The sequence below is a fragment of the Tinamus guttatus genome, unplaced genomic scaffold (genome assembly GCF_059628265.1).
Source record: "Tinamus guttatus ecotype Peru unplaced genomic scaffold, ASM5962826v1 Tinamus_guttatus_pri_ptg000260l, whole genome shotgun sequence".
NCBI lineage: Eukaryota > Metazoa > Chordata > Aves > Tinamiformes > Tinamidae > Tinamus > Tinamus guttatus.
Window position 1 is genome coordinate 3,759,516 of NW_028288794.1, and position 19,956 is coordinate 3,779,471.

At 36.1% G+C, this 19,956-nt stretch overlaps 1 protein-coding gene across 2 annotated transcripts in view; it reads left to right on the forward strand.

The window, feature by feature from the left end:
- Nucleotides 1-19,956, forward strand: part of ZNF385B (zinc finger protein 385B) — a 112,707-nt gene that overhangs the window by 79,505 nt on the left and 13,246 nt on the right. For both annotated transcript variants that reach the window (XM_088527003.1, XM_088527004.1), the window contains exons 3-4: nucleotides 1,394-1,504; nucleotides 14,208-14,370. In XM_088527003.1, the coding sequence (XP_088383129.1) occupies nucleotides 1,394-1,504; nucleotides 14,208-14,370 (274 nt within the window). The remainder of the gene's footprint in view (nucleotides 1-1,393; nucleotides 1,505-14,207; nucleotides 14,371-19,956) is intronic.

Here is a 19,956-nt window from a genome sequence, read left to right on the forward strand (position 1 = left end):
GAAAGGCAAAGCATATCTTCTGTTCCACAAAAAGAAAAATAAAAATGCATGCTATTAGGTAGTAGATTATCTGAAATCCTGTTGTTACACAGGTATGACTCCAAACATGTTTTAATTTATGTGTTTGTGCATGTGCATATATGCAGGAAAAAAATCTTCATAATCACATGTTTAGCCTTCCAGAGAAATGAAAATTGCACTAAGGGAAAATCACAGTATTTGTCCTTTGGTTTAGAAATTCTGAAAGCACCCGGTTTACTATTATAATCTTTAACTAATGAATCATTAACTTCAACTTTTCTGCCTTCCCTTTATAATTGATCTTAATATGAAACGCAATATGCACCATATGAGGCTGTTAGGTCCAAGCTCATGTGCAAAGCAGGGTCAGCTCTGGTATCAGCCTGAGTATGCTATTTTATGTGAGTTGTGAAGATGCTTCTGAATTCTTTTGAGTCAGGAAATTTATTTTAGTCCATGTTACATCACGAATGACGCTACGCTTAAACGAGGCTGCCTCTGAGCAGCAGTCGCAGTTAGAACTCCTTTTCCTGAGCAGCCAGAGCAGTTCTCCAATTCCAGCAGAGCTAACAGAGCTTCTCAAGTCTTGAGCTGAATTGGTGACCTGCAGGAGTCCTGATGTTTAGAAAAGATGTAAGCACTTTTCTGTTTCTGAATATCTCCAGTCAAATTTAGGATTACTTTATTCAGCAATTTACTCATCTCAAAATTTTTGAGAGTCAAAGAATTTTCTGGAGCGTGGTAACTTCTGTAACCTTTTGTCATACAAATGATCCCTGTGTCCTCTGCTAACCTGGATACTCTCCCTGATGCCATCCCTTGCCAGTGCTGCTTTGGAAATGCTTGGGATTGCGTCAAGTTTTCCCAGCAAGTGATAGTTCTGGTGAAGCCTGCACAGAACCTCCTCTTGTGAAGAGGTCTTCATGGAAGGCTATTTTCCAACCAGTGCTGATGTTTATCAGCAAATAGAAATAATTCTACTTTGTTAAGGACTAAAAGCATTTTTAATAATGAGTCTCTGGAGCCAGCAAACCATGCAGGAGAGCTTTCAGTGGGCTCCTTGCATGCTGGATGTGACACTGAGACCCTGAGAGCACAGAGAATGCGCAGGGTTGGAAGAGGGACCATGTAGTAGCCTAGGGGTGGCAGCAGCAAGGGAGCTGCCTTGTTTTCCGTAGTCTCTGGCATGTTACCAATTTCCTAACCTGAGCTAAATCTAATTATTTGAAGGCTGAAATTATTTTCTCTTGTTTAATTAAAAAAAAAAGAAAGAATAGAGAAATCTTATAGCAGCAGAAAGCATTTTTTTCAAGCTTTTTCTGTAAGGTATATTGCCCTGAGAACCTGTAATTGGTTATTGTTTGTTTTCCAGATGGATCCTGTGCAAAAAGCAGTTATAAATCATACATTTGGAGTGTCCATTCCCCCAAAGAAGAAACAAGTCATTTCTTGTAATGTCTGCCAGCTTCGTTTTAACTCTGATGTGAGTATTGACAATTTCTCTCTCTTTCTCCTTTTTCTGTTTTCTGTTTTTGTTGTTGTTGTGCTGATATTTTGTACACTTGGACATAGAAGTCTGTAGTGATATCCAGCTCTTTGATTTTTCTTGCAGGTTCCTGGCAACTAGAGGTTTTTCATGTGAACTTAGTTGATCAGTAGAGACAGGCACCACTAAGGTCAAATGACCAGCTGAGCACCAGAGCTGACCAACACACATCTTCCTCCCTGGGTTTGAGCACTAGGCAGTGTAGCTTTTCTCATGTTCATAGATGTGAAAGACTTGCAAAATCCAATGTCATGTCCATTGATGGCAGCCCATTTGATAGGCTGTTAATCCTGGAGAGGTACTGCATAAAGAAATTCCTAATAAATAAATAAATAAATAAAATGGGGACTTTTCCAATGTCTTCTTTTGGTTTCATACTACTTCTAGAAGAAAATTGGGTATCTGCCTTTTTCACATGTTATTCCTACATGCCTTCTGAGAATGTAAGTGTCCATAAAAAGAGTTTCTTCTGAAAAAAGGTCACCTGTTCTGTAAGTTTTAGGGGTAATGTATATGAACCTTTACTTCTAACTGTCTCTTAAGAGTGATCAAATACAAGGAAGTTGAGGTGTAATTCAGAAGAGTATATTCCAAAATGAGTGAGGATGAGTGATCCTGCCCCTGGAGGAGCAGCTTGCTCTGTCTGCATTGACTTTCAGAGGGACAAGTAGCACTTCAAGGCTGTCATATTAGTTTATGGCTTAAAAGTCAGAAAGAAAAAGAGCTGAAATATTATATTGTTTTGTACGTCCACCAACCAGTTTTTCCTATTTAGACTTGCTCAGAATGTAGAACAAATATCACTTGCACCAGTGGCATCACGGAGCATGGGAGATTACACCCTTGTTTTTTCTTTTGGGAGGGTTATATTCATCCTGTGCCATCTTTTCATTTTTTCTAAATGTTCTAAAAATGCTCAGTTCTGGCACTAGAAAACATATAAACGTGCTTTTCTAATGGAGAGTAATGGTGAGAGCAGATGAAGCATCATGGACATAGTTAGCATTAGTTTGCTTTATCCCAGGACCTTCTTAAACATCCTGCAAATTTTATTTTAGAAGATTCTGAGATTCTAGTGAAAGTTTTTTTATTTAAATGAAAAAATGAAATAACCAGAGTATACAGGGTTATTTGTAGAAGAATTTTCTTAGCATTTTTATTTAAAAAGTTGTCTAGCCTCTTATTAGGTTATTCAGTTTCTTCCAGCTTCTTCTACCTCCAGGTTCAGGCTTCTGACCTTAAGAGTTGAATATCTAAGTGCTTATTTCCTTTTCTTTGACAGAGATTAAGCTTATTTTATCTGCATTGTCGTATTTTCACCGAAATACTGCTAATGTCCTATCAACTAAGCTCTTCAGACTCTTATGTAGGTAGAATCTTTTTATATGTGTACACACATATACACGCACATGCAAGCACTCATATACGTTTTTCATTACGTATAATTACACACGTGCACACGTGTTCTCTTGTGGCAGTTATTCCTGGAAAGGGTGATACGTAGTTCTCTCAATTTGTTATAATCTTCGTAAGAATTTGTTGAGAATTTTTCTGGTGACATCAAAATTGTGATAGTTTTCATTAAAACTTCGGGGATGTCAGCACAGTATGCTGTAAAATGAGAATTGTAGTACAGCTGTCACACTTGCGATTTCTTCCCCTTGCTCTGCCAGGTTGATGTGGTCTGTGTTGCTGATGGCCATTTTGTTCCTTTGAACTTACTTTGACCTAAATTATGCAAGCAAATTAAATAAGAATGACAGAACTAAGCTATTAAGTGATTTTCTTACTTTTGTTCTCCTGAACAAATTTCAGCTATGTGGTCTTTGAAGCTTCTGGCCTGATTTTTGCAGCACTTTTTATATTGTATGAATAATATCTAGACTAGTGCATATTCATCTGTGAGAAGAAGAAGAAAATTGCATTCTTTGCCTGGAAGCTTCTCATATTGCGTACACCCACTGGTCTTGATCAGTAGACCAAAACATTTCTGACTACTCAATTTATAGATTTGAAAACTCCTATTAAATGAATAAATTGCAACGCTTTCAGATTTCTTCTCTAAGCCTCTGTAGGTTTATCTTTGGCTGCAGTGTTCTGGAGATGGAGATGGGTCTACAGCGGTCAGGAAGAGAAAGTCTGATTTCAGGGATGGACCCTTTTAGATAAGCTGTCCCCACTGTGGGAGTAAAAGCATCTGATGTTTAAGTGATGTCTCTTATTTTGAAAAACAAAAACTGCTAAATTAATGTTATTTTTCTTCTACCATATTGTAATTTAAGAGGAGTTTTCTAACTGAATTCAGGATCTCCCAGTCTTCTGTTGTTTTAAAAGGATTTTTAAAAGGTACAAGAGTAAAAGATCTGTATACAAACCCTAAGCTCAGACTCATTTTAGACTGATCTCTAGTATGTGCTTCAAAAAAGATGAATTTTGTCTAATACACTCTATGCATTGGAGATTAATCTCTGAATATCTGAGTAAAATAAATATATCGCCTCAAGAGAGACTGCTTCTCAACCTGGCTCTCTTCCATAAGTCTCAAAAGAGTGTTTAAGGAACAACCATATGGAGTTTGGGGAGAGGTGAAAGGTTTGGGGATTTTTTTTTTCCCTCCCCCTAGTTCTTAAGCAGAAAATGCTACAAGATGAAAGTTGTTAGTAAAGAAAATAAGCCAGTGCAGTAAAAAAATTGTTTGGCTTGGAATCGGTAGCTTTTAGTGTCCAAAAATGACTCCTGTCAGTAGTAGTTGTGTCTTCCAATTTCTTCTTCACACAAAGATTTCCAGAATTGTTTGAATTACTTTTTGTCTTTGATTGTGCATCGTTTATATTTGTGTTTCAAAAATAGGAAGTCTAAATTGCAAAAATAGGTCCTGGCAAACTTAGAGTCAGTAGTTGCTGGAAGATTAAATTTGGTTATGAAATCCCTTTATATAAAGGGTCCCTAATTATAAAAATTATATTAAGAGCCTCACTGCACTGTCTAGTACTCATACCCCCATCATAAATTATGAATCTTTATGCAGGAACAATCCTGTAAGTGCCAAGTAGGGATGGCTAAAACCAAATAAATGGTGAGTTTTCAAAAGGTGCTTGAAAGTTTTTTATTTTATTATTTTAACAGTTTACCCTTCTCTAAGTAAACCAAAGATCCCTATTATCTATGAATAGAAAAACTTATAGCTTTTAGACTTGTAGGAGAGTCAAAACTTACACTTTAAGGTTGATTTACTGAAACTGGAACAAGAAGCACAAGCTATTTCATCACTAAATGCATGTCAAAGCCATTTGCTGAATTTTAGTTTTCAGTGTATTAATTTTATGCAGAATTACATATTTAATAAATCATAAATTTTAATAAATTATCAATATTAGTCATTTTCAAATTGTGAATACTGAGAAGGGCAAATGTGTGCCTGAGACAGAAATTTAAAAAAAGCTAAGCCTGACATGGTACAGAAAGAAAGCTTCCTGATTAACAGAATTTAGACTCTCGGAAAACTTTTTAAATCACTAAAAGTCTACAGTAGCAGTAGTCTGTTATTCAATATATATGCATGCTATGTAAGTGAAAACTTTATATAATTTTGCATTTGGTGTTCCTTGTTTGCTTGTTTATATGTATACTATTTTTTGTGTATATACACAGAAAATCTAAGTGCACATTTCTAATGCTGTGAAGAGTCTAAGATGACATAGATTGTGAAGACAGTTTAAAAACTAGAGTGAAAATATGATAGATCCTTTTCTGGAATACTACAGTTTTGTGTATGCAAGTAATTTAAGGGAGATTCTACACATTACCTTGTAATGCTAGTGTGGCCTTTGGTTGTTGTTCCCTTTGCCATTTTCCTATCCTCTCTACAATGAGCTACTGTCAGAAGGCAAAGGCTACACATTTTATTTATAGAACTTCTATGCAAATGTACAAGTGTTCATCATGAATGAACATTTCCCAAATTAATCTTTAGATATTAATGCTATTAACTTTGACAGTGGGCAGCCAATTCAGTTAAGGAACATCATGTCTTCCTCATTTGAAGAGGACCAAATTTACATATATGTGTTTGTGTTTGCATACATTCAGGCACTCAGGCCACTCAAGACTTTTAATCATCTAGTACTTACTCCTGAAGTTTTCTCTGAAATTTCTGGAGTTTACTCTGTATTTAAGAGAATTTGGAAGGGTTGTTCAAACTGCTTATGGCAGTTCTGTGTCCTTAGATGTCCCAGCTGACCTCCAGCTGCATGTCCTCTGTCAGACCTATCAGCCTGGTACCACAGATGCTCAAATGACTGGAGACAGTTTTTCACCCTAAGTATCAGCCAGAACATCTTCATTAGTTATGTGATAAATATTGCTTAAACAACCTCAGTTATCCCTGATATTACATCAATATTAATACTAGAGATAAGTAGTTATAAGTCAAGGGTGTTAAGGTTCAGATTATTACAACTTTAATTTGGTGTTAATCATAGGGATGGCATTTCATCCTTATGTTCAAGGAAAGTAAATGAAGAAAAAGTTAAAAGGGAATAGAGAGAACATAGTTTCTTCCTAAGCTGATTTCTCATGGCAGTAGCTACCAGAAGTCAACTGGTGATGAGTTAAGTTTGAAAAACAGTTGGAAAAGGTGTCTTTTTATGAGGAATAGCAGCTGATGAGATTTATTAGAATAGATACTCAACTGGCATACTGATTTCATTCTGTGCAGACAGACATGCTTTGAAAAAGTTAGTTAAAACAAAAACCCTACTATCGGCTGATAGCTGCATTTGGATTTCCTCCAGTATATAAAAAAACCTATTTTTTTTTTTGGCCACAAAATTTATGTTAACACTTTAAATTTTTTTTAAAAAAAATTCTATGTGGTGGTGAAACAGTAAGTGTTTCAATGCAATAATGTCTAGTGTGTCAGTAAAAATTTAAGCTATGGTCATGTGTTATTTAGCTATGAGAAATTTAGAAATATCTCAATGATATTCACTGTCATCAGAATATTAAACAGAAGAGGAAAAATCCATGTGGAACAAGTTGTTATAGTGAGTCTGATTTTGCACACCAGTACAGGCCAGCAGAGCAAGGGGCACAACTCTATTCCAAAAAGAGGAAGCAAGGCATTCAGAGAGAGATCTAGCTCAGCCTTTCTAAAATATTTTTTTTTCCAAGAATTCTGGGAGTCCTTCCAAACCCAGATATACCAATGGTATATCTGTATGGACTCTACACATAAGCTTTGCTAAATAAGCTTTCATGTTAAGTATGTAAGCCAGGTTCATCCTTACTTTTTCTGTTACGGGCATTCTTATAAAAACAAAAAGCAGCTTGAATGAGTTTGACTTCTTACGATACCCACAAGAGACTCCAATAGCAAAGGGCACGAGAAAAGCGACTTGTTTTTTATCCCACATAGTTTCGTGTCTGTCTGCTCTTGGCTCAATCTTCCTTCTGGCCACCAGACAAATCCACAGCTTCTCCCGCAGCTGCCGTGTGGCCGCCAGTCCCTCTGGCAGCTGGGAGCTTTGACCACATTGTGCCCGAGTTGTCTGTTGCGTTCTCTTGTTGGGTCCGACACTACAACTTAAAACCGTAAGAGAAAGGTAAGTCATAGTTGGAGGGGCACCCCTTTTGGCTTCTGAAAATTGCTTTTTCTCCGTATCTGTTATTTTCAAGTAACCTCTCTTTGCTCTTCTCTCTCATTGTTTGCATTGATGCTTGCAACATTTTTGGAGCTTGAGCATTATACAGTAATGTCAGCAGTAATCCATTCACTTTCCTGGTCTGCCGGGCTTTGGGTACTCCATGCTTACTTGCAAATATATTATGTCAGCAGTCAACTCTTTATGGGGTAGGGTAGAGGGAAAAATAATGTTTTCATTTGTTGATCATATGTAAAAGAAAATGGTTCTTTGTGTATGCCTCCTCCTTTTCTTACTGCATACTTGTTCATACTTGTGTTCATCGGATAAAGTCTGGTAGGTGCCACTTTATTGATCAGAAAGGATGTTATTTGATTAAAACACACTTGTGTTTATGTAGTGGGCTGCAGTCTGTGAGTGTTGATGGTAGGTCAATTGTATTTTTCCAGATCACCCATAAATACTCGGAAATCAAGAAAAAAATCACGAAAGTAAATTCAAAAACAGCTGTTGTAACAATTGTAGAAGATGCTAAAGGTCGTATTCTTAAATACATTCAAAGCTAATAAAAAGGTGCCATGATGGCAATTGTATTTTAGAAAAGCCAAAGGCTAATTTGTGAAGTTTAGGTAAGTGTTACTAAGTACTAACTTTGCGAATTAGAATGAATTACTCATGCTGTCAAAAAGATACCACATAAAATGATCAACAACTTCAAATAAAATTCTACAGGACTGTCGTGGTCTTTTGTCAGATGTTTTACATTTTCTGTATAAATAAGTTGTTTATATTGATTCTTGGGGTTTGGAAGGTAGTGAAGCAGTTAGGAGGTAATTAAAAGCATAAATTCCTGAATCTTGTGAAGGTAATTCTCTGGTTTGTAGACAGAGCTGACAAAATGCTGCAGATTTTTATCTTCAACATGACAGAAATATTGCATGATTATAGGGTGTAGGTTATAGTGTTCTGAAAGTTCTGCTCAAATAACAGCTATTTAACAAAGCTTTTCTCTAAGTTTGATTAGAGAGTTGATTTCTTATTACTTGGTTGATCTGTACAGAATTTCCATTCTTTCCATGTCCTCTTGAGCAGTAGGTAACATTCTTGGAGAATAATACTACAACAAAAACACTGTAGTTTTGCAGATTTCTTCAATTAAATATATGCTTAATATCAAACTAAAGATAAAACTGAAAAATTTCAACCCAATTCCTAATTATCACATTATATAATTTTCACATAAATTATACAATACTAGTCTCTAATTTTTATTTTATTTATTGCTTTTTTGGATTTACGTGCTCACATAAATATGCATGCTATTCTAACATGATGCTAACAGGTACGCTAGATAGTCATATATTTCTTCAACTTTTCTTCAGTGTCTTATTTTAAGAAAGGGAGTGTAATAGTTTAGGATTTGTTGCAAATTATGATTTATTCTGGAGTTAAATGACTCTTTGGTGCTTCAATCTTGCAAAGAGGAAAGCCTTGCTAGTGGGACTGCTATCACTGCAGCCATGGCAGAAGGTTTTTCATGGAGCGTGTGCAGTAGCACATGCTTTTATTACACAACTTCTCCCAACTGTCTAATCTAACACAATTTTGGTTACTCTAGTCACTTTCACAGCTTTATGTAAATTGAGAGAATTTTTTATGTTTGAGACTATGTAGTTATGTTGGCAGTTTTTTGTAGTAGATGCAGACATGTATGCATCCTTAACTTTATACATGTCCTGTCCTAATGAATTCTGATGAAGAATATTGTCCATAAATATCATTGAGTTCAGGATATAGAAACCTTGACTGCAGCACTCTATGTGGTATAGATGTTCAGTTGTATCATTATTTAATGGCATATTATGCCTCATACCAGGAAGCTGTGCATGATATGATAATGTATTTGAGTATAATATGACTTTTTTTTTTTAATGGAATATAATTTATGCTGTGAGTCTTTCTGTAATCTCCGCTTCTGTTTAATATAGGATAAAAAGCCTGGTATTTGTCAGAGCTAATAAAGTGTATGTGTATAATGGATGGTTTTGTGATAGTGTTCTGCAGATACATGTTTTTATCTTTTCACTTTTCTTTTGAATGTTACGAGAGAAGGTTTTCCCGCTTATTGTGGCAGTTGTCCATTTTAGATGTAATTAAGAAATCTAAATTCTCTTTAGTTTTGCTACAAACTTGGGTAAGTCGCACAGGTTGACTTTCAAACATTCTTAGAATCTCTATTCCTGCCAAATTAAAGGTAAAAAAATGATGAATTCTCAGCACTTGCAGAAGTTTTGCAAGTCCTTGCTTGAATTCGTGCTTTTAATAGACGTGTTATTGCTTATGTTTCAGCACTTCTTTAGGTCTCATTTTATAACTTTCAGACACAAATCATATTGATTTGAATTAAGCTTAAGTCAGTCAAGGATTTGGCAATTTAGGGTTAAAAAAATGAATATTGCAAGGGCAAAAATACTGGTCAAATTCATATTCCAATATTTCAGATGTAAGACATTAACCTGAGCTTCACTTGTGGACACTTCAGAGTCTGTTTCTCTGGACCTCTCTCTTTCTCTCTCTTTCTTGCTAGCTTACTGTTCCACATATATTTCACTTAATGTGTTCGTTCTCAAACTGGATAACCTTGTAGTAGGCTCAGTTCACCTTAACTGCTGAAGGTTCAAAGATCTATTTCCATCCAGCTTGATTAAAGGGCTATGTCAGCTGATCCTAATGAAACCCGAAAATACGGCTGACCACACATGCACGCACACTGAACCAGAGACCTACGATGTAGTCAAATGTTGCATCGGGTTGTCATTGAAAAATCCTGTAGATGAATATTTCAGCTCGTTAGGTTGTAATAAATTCAGTTAATTAGTCATTCACATGCCAAATAGATTCTCAAACTCGCTCACCTATGAGCTGTCAAAATGAATAGTGCTGATTTCAAATACACTGTCAGTCATTGCTCCTGACAGGGGTAATTTTCTGTCATCCTTTGTACTGCAGTCTTTTCTGAATTTTAAAGATTTCTTAAAGTAATATCACTATCAAAGAATCTGTATGTTTTTTATGTTTCCCAGTTATTTATATGTACGTCTATATATAGCAGTACTTATACATATGTAAATGTAAGGCAAGGCTACCATCATTTTCTCTCTTTATTCCAGAAAACTCTAAAGAGCAGTGAGTTTTGTAATACAGTTGCAATTAGAACTGCAATAGAACTGTATCCTGTGTTATTTTAGTTTAGCGCCTTTATCAAAAGAGCTAAATAAAATAAATTGTATAGCTACAGACATAAAAAGGATTTTAAAATGTTAGATCCAACTTTTAGATCCAACTGCTGGGTGAAATATGGGCAGTAATTAGCAATTGAATATTGCATCACTGTTATAACAGTTTTATATACGGCACAGCTTTTCTCTTTGCCTCATTGTTACTGGACAATGCCTGTGAAGTTTAAGCATTATAAAATGATGAAAAATATGACAATCTAAAACTATAGTTGGAGTACATAGTATATCATGGGTTATATGTTTTATGATATAAACTGGTCTACGTCAGTTCTGGCAAATTCTGCACAAGTACATTGTTCATGTTAAAGCAGATAAATATATAGGGGTGGTTTAGGAACATAAACTTAGGCCAAATGAGGTGAGAGAATCTCTTTCATGAAATTGCAAATCAGAAAGTGATTTGGGTCCTGCAGCAGTTAATCAGGGAAGTCTGAATTTTTGTTCCATCCAAAAGAGGCTTATGTGTTTAGAAAACATTGCTTCAGGACCTCAAGGGATGCCCCTGAACCTCATATTGAAAAGAGTATCCATTTTCTTCCTTAAAGTGCAGAGATATGTGGAAAGAGCCTAACAGAGGTTCAACAAAATCCAGTCACTGCACAATGAAAATAAACAAGTTCAGAGAAATAAATGATATGCACTTATCTGAGCAAGTGGACCACTGAAGCAGTTTATCAAAGGTGTTTTTTCTATCTCTAGCAACTTCAATATCAAGAGCAAACCATGTTTTCTCCTAAGGATATGGGTTAGTGTCGAGCAGCTTTGGGAAGGGTTGCTGTTTTCAGAAGCCACACTTGGGTTGTCACAACCGTGCTTTTTGGCTTTACATCATGTACAATTACAAAATCGGTAATATAACAATTACAATAATTATGTCAATGAAATCAAAAAGGAGGCCATTCACCACTTTTCCTTGGGGCTTTGCTTGTGTTTATGGAGATCCTAATATTAATTCTGCCTGGGCTTGTTTGTTCTCAACAGGTCTCATGTGCACTAAGTGAGGATTGAATGAAAGGAATCAAAGACTGTAGTAGGTTATCACTGATATTGCAGGCGTTATTATTGCAAATATCAGCAGAAAGGCTTATTATCAATGATCTGACTTATTAAGCCTTTCTCTTGAGTGCACCTATGTCTCTTATGTCGTAGCTTCCACCTCAGGCAGCATATGATCCTATCTACAGCACATGTACGCACGGAGCATAGTTATTGTTCAAATATTTAAAGGGACATCATCAACTGGAGAACATTTGAGTGGAAAATCTCATTCATGCTATTATTTACAGTTAAAAGTAAAAGAACGGGCAAGGTTTTATATATATATATATATATAAAATATATAAAAAAAATATATACACACACCTCAATTTTTAGCTTTGCATTTTTGTACATTGTATTGCATGAGTAGTTGATTTAATTCTGTTGACGGTGAACACTGCTTCTGGTGCTTTATATAGCTACAGCAAAGCTGAAATGAAATGGGCCAAGCCCAGCAAGGGTGGAGGGGTCAGGGCTGACAATACCTAACTCCTCTGCCTGCATAAGGCACACGTGTGTGACAAGGTGCAACAGATCTGTGCTCCTCTGCCTCCGCTCAGCACTCAGTAGCTCCAACCCAGAAGTTGACAAGTGTCCCTTTAAGTAGTGTATATAGTAGTGGTTGTAGAGTCATTTAGTTGTTTCTTTATAATCTTTTACTTGTGTTTGTATACATGTTAATTTCCAAAGGTGCTAAAATAACAAAGTAGTTTAATAGCTACTAATGAGTAAAAACCTTACTGTTTTCTATAATAAAAACTAAAAAAAAAGAAAACTCAATTTCCAAGGCATTCAAGATAAAATTTATCTAGCAGCACTTCTGAATGCTTGCTTACTGAATTTTCCCCAAAAGAAAAATGTAGCCATAACGAGTTACTTGTGCTGTTTCTTTTGAGGCAGGAAGCTCAGTGTTCCCCAGGGTGAACAAGCACTTACAGTGCTCCAGCATTTAGGAACTTCACTAAATTTTAGTTGCAGTTCTCCACTAGTTTTAATGGTGCATATAACTTTTGTGCTAACTCCAACAGGCACAGTTTTGTACCTATTCTCTTACCTGTTCCATCTGATACTGCTGTTTGTTTACACTGTGTGACAAAAAAATTATTGCTATGTGCTGTCCCAAGGTGACTTTATTATGATTCCTGTTTCTGTTGACCTTAAAGCAAATTTCCTCATTAGGGCAGCCCTGTTTGACACACCTAACACATTCATTTGCTTTTTATAAAGCGTGTAATTTGTTTCATGCCTTGCTTCATTTAACACAATGAACTTAAGTAAAATAATCCTAATCAATTGGAGAGAGATGACGTGTTTTTGCATGAACAAAGCAAAAGTTTCCTTGCGTTGATGTTTTTATATGCCAGGTGCCAAGATGTGGTCATCTTGTTGCCTGAAGCATGCTTTCTTTGAGCCTTTTGATTTATACTACACTATTAACTTATTAGTTAATATGTAACCTTCAATAGAGGCACCTATTAGTGTTTCCTCAGTCATTAAAGCAATGACATTCATCTTACTAGTGATGTAAAGCTACTGCTAAATAGTATAATGTGCAGTGTTACACAAGTAGATTTTGTTTTGTATAATACTATGTGCATTGCTCATTTTTGATAAACTTTTTTTTTAGCTCAGGAGAATTACTGAAAACTCAATATAGCTGAAATTTCCAAACTTTGGAGTTTGGACTGAGCACATAGTTTCATAGCTTTGCAGCTGAAGAAGATAAGGCTTGATTTGTTAAGGTAGCAGAGCAGGTCAGCTAAAATCAAGAAGAATAATGGGGACTTGAAATAATTGAAAAACAGGCACAGTTCAGTTTTAACTATGCAACTTTGAAAACCCCAGCCTAGTTTGTATGGATAGCTTTATGACAGAGGTGAAATGTTTCATTTTAATACACATTTCTTCTCTTATGTTCAAGCAGACAAAGGGGAACATACTAAATATAACAGATTTTATCGAAGATGATGATAATAAAAATAAGCTCCTCCATTTCCTGTCCTTACAGTTCCAGTTTTCTTAGGCTTTGGAAAAAACTACCCCAGGCAGTTTATGGAACAATCATCACTGATTAATAATTTGTTTCCTGTGTTTCACTTGGGTCTGTTAAAGTTTATAGATACCATGTTTCTTCTTTTTTTATCCCTTCTTGATCTAATAGTTAAGTCATAATGTCATTAATGGCAGTTTCAATTGCTGTTAGTGTGATAATGAAAGCACTTTATGACTTTTGTACTAGATCAAACATAAGGGAAGAGATGGATTGTTTGATCCGGTTACATCATGGTATATTTTTCTCACTCTAAGCAGTAGGAACAGAACATGAATACTGAATAGGATCTTTTGCAATTGGATGTGTTTGTTGTGTAGCTTTTAAATCTTTAAGCAACTTATAAGCAAAGAATTACATTGAAAGTGACAGAACTTAATTTAGTCTCGAAGCATCTTGTTCAAGTTACCAAAAACATATCCTGTTCATTAAAATCATACCCTTTCAATATTATAAGAATTTACATTTAGAAAAAGTGTTAGGGTTAAGCTCCTAAATTTTTTAGGTGGAATAGCATGGTGCCTACTATTGAAAGTGTCAGTCTTCTGCCTTATACGTTGTGTTATGTGTAAGTACGAAACCAAGTGAACCTGATTTGTTCTCCTTTGTAGAGCCAGGCCGAGGCCCACTACAAAGGAAGTAAACATGCCAAGAAGGTCAAAGCACTAGAGGCAACGAAAAATAAACCAAAAGTTGGTTCTTCCAAGGACAACGCAAAGGCTAATACAACCTGCTCCACCACGCCAGTCACAGCCAACCTCTCTGACAAATCAGGTCAATGAATTTTTTGTTGTTGTTCTACATTTTGTTCTATATGCCAAATTTTCTCCTTTTTTGATTGTATGAGGAAATCTGATTGTAGGAAACTGATCCGTGACTTGTATTTTCTACACTGTTTAGTATGCTTTCTTATACAGAATGGATTAGTTTGGAATTATCAAAGCATTTTTCACATCTTTAAAATGTCTGGTAAACCTGAATGTTAAAGTATTTTGTTTGTTTATTTGTTTGTTTCCAAATAGTTGAGACCCTCTTGTGACACGTACTTTTATAAGCTGTGAATGCTGTTAATCTGGCAATGAGGGATGCATGGGGGCTGGGGTGGGAGTCAGGTCTGTGATGTGTATGTTTAACTGACTTTGAAATCTGAGGCACAAGAAATCTCTTTAAAAAAAATGTTTCCTTTATGAATAATATTGCTCAAACATGCAAGTACAACCGCAGTATATTAAGGGAAGCCTCCTGGCATGGATATTTCCTGGCTTTCCCAGCCTCAGTGATGCTTGCACAGTTCTGCTTTTCGCTTTTTTCTTTCCCATGTTAGCAATCTGAGGGGGATCATTACCAGTAACTGCAGGAGAACTGTGCAAGTCTTCCTGTTCTGTCAGCCTGATGTTACTGAATGAAACGAGAATTTCCTTAACTTCTGGCAGACCAAAGTCTTGTTCTTGTCATTCAGGAAAAAGCACCTTTGGGTTTCCTAAGTGCTGCTCTAATAGTCTGCTGCTGAAACATTTGCTTTTGCCTTGGTAGCCATTTACTAGCCTTTTCACCAGAACTGAGCTTTACTCAAATGCCTTAAATTGGATGCCATGGACAGTTCCCTATTAAAGAAAAAATAGAGCATTTCCAGAGTATTTGCTATTTGGTTTCCTCTGTAAAAATTCAGGGCGGGGGGGAAAAAAAAAAAAAAAAAAAAAAGCTTAGTTAAGAAAACTTCCATTAAAGTTTATAATTACATTAAATTATTATATTATTTTAATTATAGAGTGCCTCCCCCCACGCCAAGGACTTTGGCCCAAATAATGTAAATTTCAGAAGCTTTTCTTCACTGCAGCATCATTTTCATCTCTATTTTATGTAAATCCGGAGCTGTCTCACGCAGCTCTTAATGCCAGACTACAAGATTGGTCCCTAACATAGTTTTTTTTTTTTCTTTTTTTTCTTTTTTTTTTTTTTTTCTCTCTATGGCATATACCTAAAATTGTTCACTCATATGTTCATTTTTTCTGAGAGGGAATAATACAATCTAATCCAATGACAAGGGAAATCTGCTCTTGAAGTTGTTATATCACCCTGCTGACAGTAGGTTGTTATACGCCATATGCCATACAACAACCTACTATCAAAACAGGGGCAATTGATTACTTTGCATGAGTTAGCCCGATTACCATCTGCGCCTGTTGGAATGTGCAATTGCAAGTGTTCCTGCCTTCAAAATAAATCACAGTGGCAATATAGTTAAATGCTTTCCGCTAGTTAGGAGAAAAGTGGAATTCTCTGTGAAAGATGCTGAAGGATGCTGTGTTTTTTTTTTTTTTTTTTTTTTTTTTAAGAGTAACGTAAAACGATCAGCCATGGTGGAAGGCATTCCTTTGGAAACGGGCAGGAGCAGCAACTACAACATAACACGCTTAGGAGTATTTAGGGTGTGTTTAAATATAGCTCTGCAATAAAAGCCTGTGCATCTGTGATTGCAGGCCAGCGTAGCCTAGACACTTACAGTGATGGGCTCTAGGAATGCATGTAATAATAACTGGGCTGAAACGTCACTGTTTGCTTCTCAAACACAGAGGAATTCTTTGATCCCAATTCCAAATAAAAATAAATAGCTCAAAATGAAGCAGACGGAAGATTGCAGTCTCACCTTATTTGCATTTTGTTTTGATATAGAAATCAGAAAGTAAATGCAAATATTTTAAACTACTCAAAGGAGTCAGAACCAGGTTTCAGAGTATGAAAGACCGTTTTCTATCTTTGATCCATTCAGCATATGAACCATTTTCCTTCTATCAGTGAGAGAGCTATTTATGAATTTATATATATATATACAGATATATATATATATACACACATATTTATATATAGGCATTTCAAGTTCAGTCCTAATTCAAGTAAGATGAGAAGGCAGTGCTACTTGGGAATTTATAGGTGAACCCTCTGGACGATTCAACTATGACAACTACTCTTTTCTTCTGGCTGGTATAGGAATATATAACATTACGACCTCAGCTAAGTCAGACTTAGAACCCTGTTTCAATTCCTGGTGGCTCTTACTACTGTTTTGTTCTGCAGCTGTGTGTCAGGGCAGTTAAACCATAAGTTGATAGTGTCCAGCTGATGACATCTTACAAACATATGAGTGTTTCTGTGCTGATCTGCTATGCAGGGCAATAACTGCAGGAAGGGGACCCAACTGGAAAGCTGTGTATTGCCAGCTTCTTCATCCTAGCTAATAATTAAAACTATGCAACTAAAATGAGCTGTTTTGATTGAGAAACAGGTAGTCCTGAAGAACATGTCATCATGGCAGGGTGCAGTGCTGTGTCTATCACTGAATGGGCTAGCTCAGGTTGTGACAGCAATTGGACACACCAGTTCATGCAGTAACTACCATTTTGGCTTGTACCATAAATTTGGTCTATTAGGTGGGATTGGCAACTCCCAAGCTTTGTTTATCAGACCTAGAAAGGTTGATTGTGAGGGTCTCGTCTGTCATTTTTCCTTCGGCAAGGGCTCTGCATGAGATGCTTGGTAATAAAAACTGAATATTCCTTCCTTTCATTCCCCAATAGTAGAGTGTAGTGTTTAATCACATATACTCTGGAGCATTATAAAGGATTGGTTTTCTCCAGTGTGCCAATTACCAGAGCTGTTTATTCATCGGCTACCAGTGAGATGTAATGTCCTCAGGGAGGACTCTGTTCGTATTTCACAACTGCACCATCAGGACACTCCCAAGCAGTGTCATTTTTTATTGCTTATTTTAAAAATATTTCTGCCAATGCTAAAATTATAAGCTTTTCCATATGCATCTCTGCAATGTGAATATCCGAAGATAGCCAGTTCTCATAAAAAAAAAAAAATAATAATAATAATAAAACCTTTTCTTCACCTTAGCATATATTTTCACTCATCATTGTATTTTCCACTCATTTCAAAGAAAAAAACTTGTCTGCATAGCTGCAATAAACATGTTTTTAAGTGATAATCCCCAAGGAACACAAGAAGGTGCATGAGGCTTCCACGGTTGAACTCTACTGTATTTATTCCCAGGAATTCTGAGTTACTTGCTATATAGGTGTTGTCGTAAGAACCACGAAATACACGGTGCTTCTAAATGTATTTATTCTTTAATACTCTTGTCCTGACTAAAACCATCCCAAATCATGTAGACCTCAAAAGCTCCGCTCTTTATGTTGTGACAAAATTTCAATTTATGTGTTTTGTCACTAAAAATAATAATTGAGGCAGGCCAGAAATTGTGTTGTCATTATGTGCATCCAGCTGTGCATTTCCAGCTGTGGAGAAATGGTTATTCAGGTGCTTGCTCTTCTCAGCAAGAAATGGTTACATTAGGTTTGAGCTTTAAACTCCTCCTCTCCTGTCACTTATTTCTTTCCTCTTCAAAAGAGGATTTTCAAGCCTTATCCTTCTGTGTCTGTCATCTTACAAATTGAATGGGAAGGCAATTATTTTGCACATTTTGGTGTTGATGAACTTCTGGAAAGACCTTCATGTGTTCAGGTATTTCTTCAGTCTGTCTAAAATAATGCTAAATAGCATGTATCAAATCCTGTACTCTACCAAAAACTGACTGAAGGTGTCATGAACTGAAAAAGCAGCTCTGTGACTGGCACCATTTACACTGATGAGCTGTTGCAATTCCTGTTCAAATTGAAAAAGGTCAGTCTTTTCATTCTCCAGTCATTGCATCAGTCAGAAGTGCATGCAAGCAAGAATTTGTTCTGAAGAAATGGCAGGCTTTTTTTCCCGCAGTTATTTAAAAACAGAAGCTCTCCATTAAAATATATTGTAAGATTTAATTAACCTCTCTTTGGGTGTTCTATATATTGCCTAATCATGTGTGACCCATATCATTAAAAACATATCTTATTATTACTTCATTTTATTTAATCCAGTGCTAAAAGCTGTAATGTCACTGCATATTTTTTCATTAACATCCTTAAAAGTTATTAAGCTTTTTTTTTTTTTTTTTTACTTTGAGGAGAGGTAAAAATAGGTGTTAACTAACAATATTGACTGATATATATACTAATATAATATTTTGATGTACCTGGATAGTAGGAGCAGAGCCAGGGATGTTCTCAACTACCATAATTTTAACTAACTAATCTATTTAAACATTTGATCTTTCAGATCAACTGTTTTAGACTGTGAGATCAAGCATCTCCTTTTCTCATCTGTGGTGTTTTTGATGTGTTTATTCAAAATTCAATTTTTTTTATTTTCTGATTTTTATTTAATGGCAAAAATTACTAAAAACTGATTTTAAAAGTTACATATTTGCTCAGAGATAAAAGAGAATATCACACGTAGCAAAATGCCTGTAACATGGAAACGTTTATTTTATTAAATCATTCTCAATTCATCATTGCTTCTGCAACACATTGTTAAAGTGGTCTTGAGGCCAATAGAGACGGTCGTTTGTCCCAGTAGAGACAACTGCAGTTGGGAATACTTGTTTTGTGTGTGTGGGGGGGGGGGGTTGGCGGTTGTTGTTGTTGTTGTTTTGGGGGGTGATTGTTGCTGTTTTTGCTTTTGGTTTGTTTATTTGTTTTGAGGAACTTTGGGAAGAGTCTGTGCCTCTTAGTTTCCCAAAGCTCATTAATATATCGCTAAAGAAATAAGCCTCTTTTTTTGATTCCAGAGATTTAGATTTGTTATAAGGGAATGCTGGTGATCACGTACATACAGCTGGTAGTTGAATAGAGTTTTGTCTGGTTTTGACTGGTGCCAGTTGTGAAACAGTTAAAAGTTATGCTGAGTTTGTAGAATTGGAGACTTAAAAATTCTCCTTTTCTTTCAGTTTTTGAGTGATTTTAGTCTTCAAATGTAAAAAAACAGGTCATGAAAGAGTGGTGAAGCATTGGGCTAGGCTGCCCAGTGAAGTGGTGGAGTCACCATCTCGGCAGTGTTCAAGGAATGTGTAGATGAGGCACTGAGGGACATGGTTTAGCGGGGATGGTGGTGGTGGGTTTACGGTTGGACTCAATGATCTTGAAGATCTTTTCCAACCATGATGATTCTATGACTCTATACCCAAGGGGTGGTGTTGCTTCAAAATGCCTTAGTTTGCTCCTAGGCAAGAAAAGGTTATCCTGTTTTTGAAGCAGAACTCTCATACTGGAAAAGATGTGCTTAGAAGTGGTCCAAAACAGGCTTGCTGGTGGCTTTCTTATTCATTTGCTGTTGAATATTTGCAGAGTGCAGGAAAAGGCCTCAACATGTATAAAATCACACAACAGCTTCTACACACCAGTAATGCAGCAATAAGTCCCTGTGTGATTTTGTTCTTGAAAATATTATTTTTGCTCATATTAAGCTTAAATTTTGCAA